At 53.9% G+C, this 8,956-nt stretch overlaps 1 protein-coding gene across 1 annotated transcript in view; it reads right to left on the bottom strand.

Annotated features, from left to right (window-relative positions):
- Positions 1-1,115: 1,115 nt before the first annotated feature.
- PSMC1 (proteasome (prosome, macropain) 26S subunit, ATPase, 1) overlaps positions 1,116-8,956 on the bottom strand; it is a 13,356-nt gene continuing 5,515 nt past the window's right edge. Inside the window, exons 3-11 of the mRNA XM_010845182.1 lie at positions 8,456-8,552; positions 7,327-7,451; positions 6,942-7,127; positions 6,651-6,779; positions 5,461-5,557; positions 3,398-3,587; positions 2,803-2,954; positions 2,322-2,476; positions 1,116-1,440 (exon numbers count right to left, since the gene is read on the bottom strand). Coding sequence (XP_010843484.1) covers positions 1,306-1,440; positions 2,322-2,476; positions 2,803-2,954; positions 3,398-3,587; positions 5,461-5,557; positions 6,651-6,779; positions 6,942-7,127; positions 7,327-7,451; positions 8,456-8,552 — 1,266 coding nt within the window. The 3' untranslated portion in view covers positions 1,116-1,305. The remainder of the gene's footprint in view (positions 1,441-2,321; positions 2,477-2,802; positions 2,955-3,397; positions 3,588-5,460; positions 5,558-6,650; positions 6,780-6,941; positions 7,128-7,326; positions 7,452-8,455; positions 8,553-8,956) is intronic.

Genomic DNA, 8,956 nt, shown 5'->3' with positions numbered 1-8,956 from the left:
GTGGGCATCCTTGGGGATCCTGCCAAGTCTCCTGGCTCTTGCAGTCCAAAGAAAGGTCTGGTTACTCACCAGGCCCTCCGCCCTGCGGCTGGTGAGCCCGTTCTGCCCATTTTTTCAGACCAGAGCAGCTGGGAGTCGTGTAAAGCTTGGAGTTCTCAGCTGCATCACACGTGTCCTTCCTGTTCCCGGAGCTCCACTCGTGGACATCTCGCCTGCAGACCCGGCAGCCAGCGTCGCCGGAAGCTCATGCGCCCGGAGACCCTGGGCCCACCCGGCCCTGCTGAGTCAGATGGGGCTCTAGGAGGACTGAGTCAGGGGACTGAACAAACAAGGACCCCGCTGCAGGGGAGCGCGGCCTGCTCCTCCCCAGCAAACCCGTCTCTGCCTCAGAGACGCCGAACGTTCGCTTCCAGCCGCGTCAGCTGCGCTCTCATCCGATTTTCAAGAGCGGTGATCAACACCCGACGGAGCGGAAATGCTTTTTCTTCTCCGAGGTCCTGCTTTTTTAAACACAGTGGACTTCTCTGCATTGCGTTTCTTATTAAATCATGCTCTCTAGAACTGCTGAAAGCAAATTTCCTTGGCTCCTCATCCAGAAAAGCGGGTGTTGTGGAACCTGGGCTAGAAATGGACAGACACCGGCAGGGGAGAAGGGGCGCGTTCTGCAGTGGGTCTCGGGCTCTGAGGCTGAACGGAGCAGGGGCGAGAGCGTGGGGCAGAGGGAGCCAGGCGAGGGGCGGCGCCCGTGCTTCTGAACTCTCATGGGGGGTGGGGGGTGCGCTGACCTCCACAGGGCTGCCCTGGGGGTCTTCAGCCCTGCCCCTTTGAAATTCTGTTTGGAACCCCGTCTCAGCAGCACCAGCCCCTCCTTCCTGCCCTGGACCCTCCAAGGGCAGCCCTGGCCGGGGAGTCGCAGCCTTTGTTGGCTCCACAGGAGAGGTGGTTGGCCGTGTGCTCACGAGCCAGCAGCTGCTATTTTAGAGCTGCCAGCTCGGCGCAGTGCCTTGGGGGCAGCAGGGACCCAGTCTGCAGTGCCCTGGTCCCCAGAGGCTTCCCCACACCTGGGCCCATCCACTCCTCTAGCCAAGCACCCAGCGTGTGGACAGGACTCCGTGTTAGAGAAAGCACGCTTTATTGGGACGCAGGCAGCCTGCCAGGCCCCTACACGCTGCGCTCGGGAGGGACACGAAACGCTCTGCCAACCGTGGCCAGTGAGCACACGGGCACCCAGGCAGGCAGCCTCCCACCTCACCCCTCCAGCAGCCAGGGCCCTCCCAGCCTCTCCTGGAAGGCAGCTCTGGTCTACTAGAGATACAGCCCCTCTGGGGTGCCCTCCTGCTTTTTATAAAGAACATTTTCCTTCGACTTTTTGAAGTCTTCATTTGTTACTTTCATTCTGCGCTCTCTCAAGGCCATCAGACCAGCTTCTGTACAGATTGCCTGTAGGAAAGAACAGTGCATTCAGAGTGGAAAATACTTTTTATTCTAACAATTCAGACAGCACTATTTTGAAATCTGGTGTTGGCATCCAGGCCAAACACAAATTTTTATCAAACTTGAATGTTTTAAACATTCTAATTATTTTCTCAGAGGACCTGAGGTGGCTTAACCTGGGAGTATTTCACTAAGGAAGAGGCCTGTCTTAGGTTCTAACTAGCTGTATAGCCTGGCAGGTCAGTAAATCCTCAAAGCTCCGCTTTGGTTAAAGGGAATAATCCTCCTAAGAAAGAGATAAAATGATATCCAGAAACTTAGTGGCCACATACAGTGACATCCATTTCATTTACCTACAGTCTTAAGAGAACACGTATTCTGGTTAAATATTTACAAGTTTCAGACAGTATATATTCGAATATATTCACTTTTTCAATAATCACTTGCCAAAAGTAAAACAAGAACCCAAGCAACATGATGTGAGAGAAACACGGTCCTGGCTCTGCAGTCTCTCTGGCTATGGCCTCTAGCACCTCTCCTTGGAGTGATGTGGAGCAGAGTGTTTCTGCCCGTGAAAGACGAGTAGAAGCTGACACCTGGGAAGTGAGGGGAGGAGTGTACGGGGTTCACCACGTTGCAACTTTTCTGAAGGCTTGAAAAACCTTTCTAAATAAAAAGTTAAGACTTTAAATAATTTTACCTTCCTCCCCCGGTGAGACCAGCCTAGCTCCACAGATGCCAATGAGACGCAGTCCAGCGCAGGCAGCGGGACCAGTATCGGTGCCCGTGCGGGGAGCAGGCTGTGCCCAGTCAGGGCTGCCGCGCCCGGCCCCCTCGGCGTCTGGGAACATGGGATGAAACAAGTAAAACCCAGCCTAGCTCCTCACCTTGATGTCGGCACCAGAGAGGTCGTCTTTAGCCATGATCAAGTCGTCCAGGGTCACGTCGTCGGCCAGCGTCATCCTGCTTGTGTGGATCTGGAAGATGCGCTTCTTGGTCTTTTCGTCGGGCAGGGGGAACTCGATCTTCCTGTCGATGCGGCCTGTGGGCACACAAGGTTTCCAGTCACGGCCTGGCGCCCGGCCCTGGCTGAGAGGCCTCCGTCTCACATGAGTGATCTCAGTCACACAGCGTCCCGTGCCAAATCTTAAAAAGCGTCTTGAGGCTAAAAAAGGTCAGGCTACACAGAGTACATCACAATCCCACTTAATGTTCTCTGCGGGGACACAGTTTGGTAAGTTACTCAAGCTTCAGGGCGGTATCTGCCTTCACGCCCGTCACCCGGTGACCACCCTCCCCAAAGTGCCCTTTAGAAACACAAATCCGCCGAGCGCGTCCTCTCCCCGCGGCGGGGCGGCGCGGCGTGACCTGGTCTGATGAGGGCCGGGTCCAGCGTCTCTATCCGGTTTGTGGCCATGATGACTTTCACGTCTCCCCTTGAGTCAAAGCCGTCCAGCTGGTTCAGCAGCTCCAGCATCGTTCGCTGAATCTCCCTCTCCCCGCCTGAGTTGGAGTCGTACCTGGGAGAGGAAGCCAGGGGGACGTGAGGACCCCGTGGCCTGGCTGGTGGGGGCACTCGGGACACGGCTGTCTCCACCCGTGTGTCCCACCTGCCCAGAGCCCAAGCTGCACCCACAATATCTTCTTTGTGGCCATTTTCATGCCTGAAATTGTATCCTTTTTATTCAGTCTCCACATGTGAGCTCCTCGAGGGCAGAGACCCATCTTTACTGCTGTCTCCAGGGTCCAGAGGGGGCCGGGCTCTGAGCTGGCGCTCACGGCACGGCTGCGGACGGACCGAATCCACTGACCGGGAGTCGTGCCCGGTACATGGGGAGCGGCACCGGGACCGCGGCAAGCCAGCACGCAGCCCCTCTGGGGCCTGCCCACGGTCCTCGTTCTCAGAGCAGAGCGGCACCGTGTCCACCCCTTAGTGACCAGAAAGAGGGAAGGCAAAGTCTACCTTTTCGTCCCAATAGCATCGATTTCATCAATAAAGACGATGGATGGTGCGTGTTCTTCAGCGACTCGAAACAGTTCCCGAACGAGCTTGGGGCCGTCGCCCAGGTACTTCTGAATGAGTTCAGAGCCGACCACTCGCAGGAAGGTGGCCGAGGTCTGGTTCGCCACTGCTTTGGCTAATAAGGTTTTCCCTATTTTAGATTGAAAAAGAAAGAAAAAAACCTTAAGTGCTGTTTTAACTTTAAAACTCTCATTACCACCTTAAAAGACATGAAGAATGGGTGGATCCCTCTATGAAAAGCATGTTCTCAAAGCAGACAAGGAAATTAAAAAAAACTGAAATACATATTTTGATTATTTTTAACTGTTTTCCTAAATTCATCATGATAATGTCAGAAAGTACTCTTATTGCAAGTTACTCAAAGTTGCATATAATATTCACCTGACCCCATTCAACGAGGGTTAGAGAACCAAACTCAACTCCTACGAGACTATCAGTGCTGAAAAAAGGCCGGGGAGCACCAGGCTTGACTGGAGGACAGAGCACGCTCCTGAGCAGGCCTGCTGCACCCCAGGGCCACCTGCAGGCGTCCCCAGGCTCTGGGCACCGAGCCAGGACCAGCTCCTGACGAAGCCCACGACTGACCGCCACTAGCAGCTCAACAGACTTCCCTGTCTGTGCTGTGCCCTCGTGGGATGCTCCTCACTGCTCTCAGGGCAGCCCTGACACTTCTCTCTCAAGTCGAGAACCAGAGTCAGCAAGGGTACCCACCCTGAGAACGTCAGAGCACGAGACCTCGGCCCTGGGATGGTGACAGCTGGGAGAGGGCCACCCTCGGGCCCGTGTGGGGGAGGGAGCTGGCCAGGGACACATGGGATTCTGGGCCAGTGGTGAGGGGGACAGAGATCTAAGCTCTGCGACCAGGCGAGGCAGTGAGCTCCTCAGTCGGGCAGAAGCTTCAGATGCTTATGAAAGGGCTGGACTACTCCCCGAGGGCGTCCGTTAAGGGCAGCGGACAGACCAGAAGGACCTCCTAAGTGGACGAGACCTTCTGGTCCAGACGCAGCCAAGCGCGGCTGCCGGGATGTTCAGCGAGCAGGGGGACCCCCAAGTGTCGCTGGCCTCTCCTGAAACCTGCTTTCCTGGGCTAAGAGGCTGCAGCAGCTCCCCGCCTCAGCCACAGCGTCTCCCTGTCCCCTCCCCGTGGGCGGTCCTCGATACAGATCCTCCTGCGAACACGGCTCAGTTCACTCCATCAAACAACCTCCCTTCCTCTGGAATTCACAGAGCAGTGAATTTACTAAGCCCTGAACTACACAACCCACTGAGGTCAGCCCAGTGCCTGATGAGCCAAGTACGTCCGTGCGTTTTTACCTTCACCCACGCACTCACCCGGCGTGATACTCCGTCGCCAACAGCCCGGGGGAGCGCCCTGGTCTCAGCGGCACAGGAGCGCGGTCCCCGTGGGCCCGCACCTCTGCCGAGGCCTGCCACGCTCCGCACGTGGTCGGGGTCCTCAGGGAAGGGAGCAGGCATCGGCGCCTTCTAAAGCTCCCACGGGGATGCCAAGGTACGGCCCAGGTGGAGCACCCTGTTTCCATTTTTTCTCACAAACTATTTTCAGTGGACTTACGTTACTCTTGATACTGAAAAGCACCATTTTGCAACACGGGCATCTCGCACGTCCGAGCACACCACAGGAGTGCTGGGGGTCTGGACGTGCGCTCACACTGAGCAGGCACTTTTGGGGGGTGTCTCCTGGGCTCTCCTTTCTATTGTGACTCCTACGATCATCAACATATTAACCCTGTGAGGCCCGCAGTCACGAGCCGACAGCTCAGTTCTCAGCACACCTGTGCAACAGCACGACGCCCTTTCACGTGACAAGTGTGCTTCCAGCGGGGCTGCTTATTCACAGCGTCCAATATGTCCCTCAGAGCACATCTTTAAACTGAGGACTTGAGGCCCTCTCACTCAACGGCCAAGTGGTTATAACCAGCTAATGCTGCTGCTCAAGGAACGAGCTCACTGCCTGGAAAGCGACCAATGCAGAGCACACACACCTGTGCCGGGCGGACCATAGAGAATGACCCCCTTGGGGGGCTTGATCCCCATCTCTTCGTAGTATTCAGGATGAGTGAGAGGAAGCTCCACGGACTCCTACAAAACAAACACGGGGTAGAGATGACAGGCTTTCCTGCTGAAACGTGTCCTGTCCATTCACTGGCGTCAAGGGTGTGTCTCAATTGCAACAAAAACAAGCTAACATTTCCACTGTTGTTGTCAGAGACAACGCTGACCCCAGCGGCAGCCAGGCCACAGCGCAGAGGACCTGGGTTCCACGGGGCTCCCGGCGCCCTCCTGTCTCCCTCACACACCCGATTTCCCGAGAGTCAGCCCTGAGTGACATGTAACAGGGACACTCGCCCTTGCCGAGGGAAGGACTATAAAGCGTGGATCCACACTTCCAGTGAGACTGCAGCGAGCGAGGCTTCCTGCTGCTGTCCCACCTCAAGCCAGGATGGCTCCCTCCCCACTGCCGGAGCCCCTGGGGCGCTGAGACAGCTCTGAAGGCCGAAAAGCCCGCAGCGGGCCACCCCGTGTGCCCCATCCAGGGCCGGGACTGCGGTCTAGCCCAGAACTGTGCGCCACCGCCCTGCCCCAGACATCACCTGGGGCTTTCTGTGTAGCCGCAACTGCAGTCAACCAACTGGAAACACATTCACACAGATAATTACTAAATGTTACATATGAAGTGTGTTAAGCTGCAGCTGCTATAAGAACTACCATACAATTTATTCTTACTTCTGTTACTTAACTCAGTATTAGCAACACAAAATACCGCCATTGGCCAGCTCTGGGTCAGTTACTGGTCTGATCAATAAAGAAAAAACAGGACTTCCCTGGTGGCCCAGTGGTTAAGAATCTGCCTGCCAACACAGGGGCACAAGTTGGATCCCTGCTCCAGTAAGATTCCACGTGCTGAGAGGCAACCAAGCCCACGTGTCACAGCTACTGAAGCCCGCCTGCTCCGGGGCCCTCACCAGAAGGAGCCACCACAGTGAGGCCCACGCACCGCCACGGAGTAGCCGTGTTTGCCACAACGAGAGAAAGCGCCCTGCCTGACACAGCAGCAGAGACCCAAGGCAGCCCAGAACAAAGCCAGAGGAGAAAACACGCGGAGCAGCTGCAGGCGCCCTCACGAGGCGGCAGTGAGCAGCGAGGCTAGCCCAGGGCGGGCTCCCAGACGCACCTTGATTTCCTGGATCTGGTTGTCCAGCCCCCCGATGTCGGCGTAGGTCTCTTGGGGCGCCTTTTCCACCTTCATCACTGTGACCAAGGGGTCCGTGTCGTCCATCAGCACCCCGATCACCGCGTGCACCTGAGAGGAAGCAGGGACTTTCACCGCCGGATCCCGAGGCACACCGCCTCTGTCCGCACTGGGGTGGCAGCCACGGAACCCGCCCTGCCCTCGGCCGTGCTCCGGCGCCGGCTCCACGGGACGGGGGCAGCCTGAGGGGAAGCGCCCCGCGCAACGCCTGACCTTGTGGTTGAGCAGCACGGAGCAGCCGGGCTCCAGCAGGTCCTTGTCTACGAACGAGAGGATGCTGACGTAGTGCTCCGAGCCCACAGATGTGGACACGATGGCGTGGTTGTCATCGATGATCTCCTCCAGGGTCCCTACTGACATCGGCGTCCCCCGGAGGTCATCCACCTTTGACCTCTCCTCCTACGTGAGAGCAGGCCAAGAAAGAGCGGCTCAGACTAAAAAGCAGACGGCGCGGACAGTTCACTTGATTTAAACACAGTTGGTGCTTTTAAAAGGCGGCTAAATAATAATCCATTAAAGCCTGAAAGGCTCAGCTATTTAGTTCTCGGTTCTGCACAGAATTTGTGAAGAAACAAGTTACAGTAATTTGCCAATTTACCTCTTGCTTTTCTTCTAACGGCTTCATCTGCTCCTGGTTTCTAATGAACTCCTCCTCCATGAGAAGATAGTCTTTAATTCTCTCTAGCTTCAGCAGTTTTAACCGGCACTGAGTGTGAGGTGTCACTGTAATTGAAAAAACAGTCTTGTTATGCTTGGAGCCTGAAGTCTGCAATTAATTCAGTTCACCCTTGGAGGGGGGGAAGTTAACACTTAAAACAAGCTTATTTTTAGTTGGATAGACTCTGAGAAATGCAGTTTAGTGACCTTAAGTAAGCACGTGCCTAAAGGCAGAGGGGAGAGCGATGAACAGACAGAAATGCCACCTTTACCACATACTAATTATCCGTAACTTGACTCTAGTTTTGAACTTTATATGCTTTTCTGCTGGTCTGATGACCTTTTTTTTTTATCAGTACCATACTGATTCACTATAACAGGTCAATGGCACATTTTAAGCTGCCTGACTCAACTATTAACTGAGCACTGCTTTAAAAATCAGTTTACTGCACTTCAGCCGGAAGAGGCTCGTCCAGGTGGTAGATGAGGGTGGTGGAGGTATCTGAGCTGAAGTCTGCAGGGATGAGGCGCAGGCGGCCGTGGAAGCACTGCAGAAGGACGTGTTAAGCGGAGGGAAGCAGAGCTCCAATGCGCGAGGCAGAGAGTGAACCACACGCAGAGGGTGAGAGGCTGAGGCCAGAGAGGCGGGCCGAGTCTGCCGCCTGTTCTGTGTCTTACTCCTTATTTAGCAGGAAGACTTGAAAAATCTTATGTTCGGGCATAAACTCATGCTGTGAGTTCCAATACAGTGGCATTCCATTTTTTCATGAAATAAGTGTACCTCTAAGGTAACCAAGCTCAACCTGAGTTTTCTACCCTAACCCTGTACTCTAATACCCTAGAGAAGCTGCTTATTTAAAAGAAATTAATGGACTTTCCTGAAGTGAGATACAGTTGTATCCTCTGTATACTGTTAAAACTCAAACATAGCTTTTATTCCAACCTAGAGAATGCCACACACAGTCACAGGCCTGGAGCTTCAACCACACGCTACTTCCTGTCTGTCCACACTCAGCCCTCTAAGCTGAACACAGAGACGGGGCCCCCGGGAACTGGAACCGCATCATTACCCAGGGGCAGTTTGCTGGCAGCATCTGGTCCCTTTGTCTTCTTCTTCTTTTTCCCAACTCGAGTTGGTACAGGAGGTTCATATTTCTTTTTCTTGTCCTTGGGTTTTCAGAACGGCGTAGAAAAAAAAAAAAAAATCACAGAGATCATATTAAAACCCAAACGTAGTTCTGCAGGACCGTCATCTATTTCCAGGTGGTATAATTTTCCCTGTCCTTTAGGATGTTATTAAAAACTGTCCTTAAAAAAAAAATAAACAAGAAAATTTGTTTTTCATTCTTTCAATTTTTATGTGTGAACATAATTATCTTTTTTTTAATATATAATACACACTAATAGACTATTCAGCAGAGATATTACTCCCTGCTGACTACTCTCCGTCTAGTCAAAGCTATGGTTTTTCTAGTAGTCATGCATGGATGTGAGAGCTGAACTATAAAGAAAGCTGAGTGCCGAAGAATTGATGCTTTTGAACTGTGGTGTTGGAGAAGACTCTTGAGAGT

This window comes from Bison bison, unplaced genomic scaffold, assembly GCF_000754665.1.
Source record: "Bison bison bison isolate TAMUID 2011002044 unplaced genomic scaffold, Bison_UMD1.0 scf7180017864213, whole genome shotgun sequence".
Classification (NCBI taxonomy): Eukaryota; Metazoa; Chordata; class Mammalia; order Artiodactyla; family Bovidae; genus Bison; species Bison bison.
This window is presented reverse-complemented; position numbering and strand designations above follow the sequence as displayed.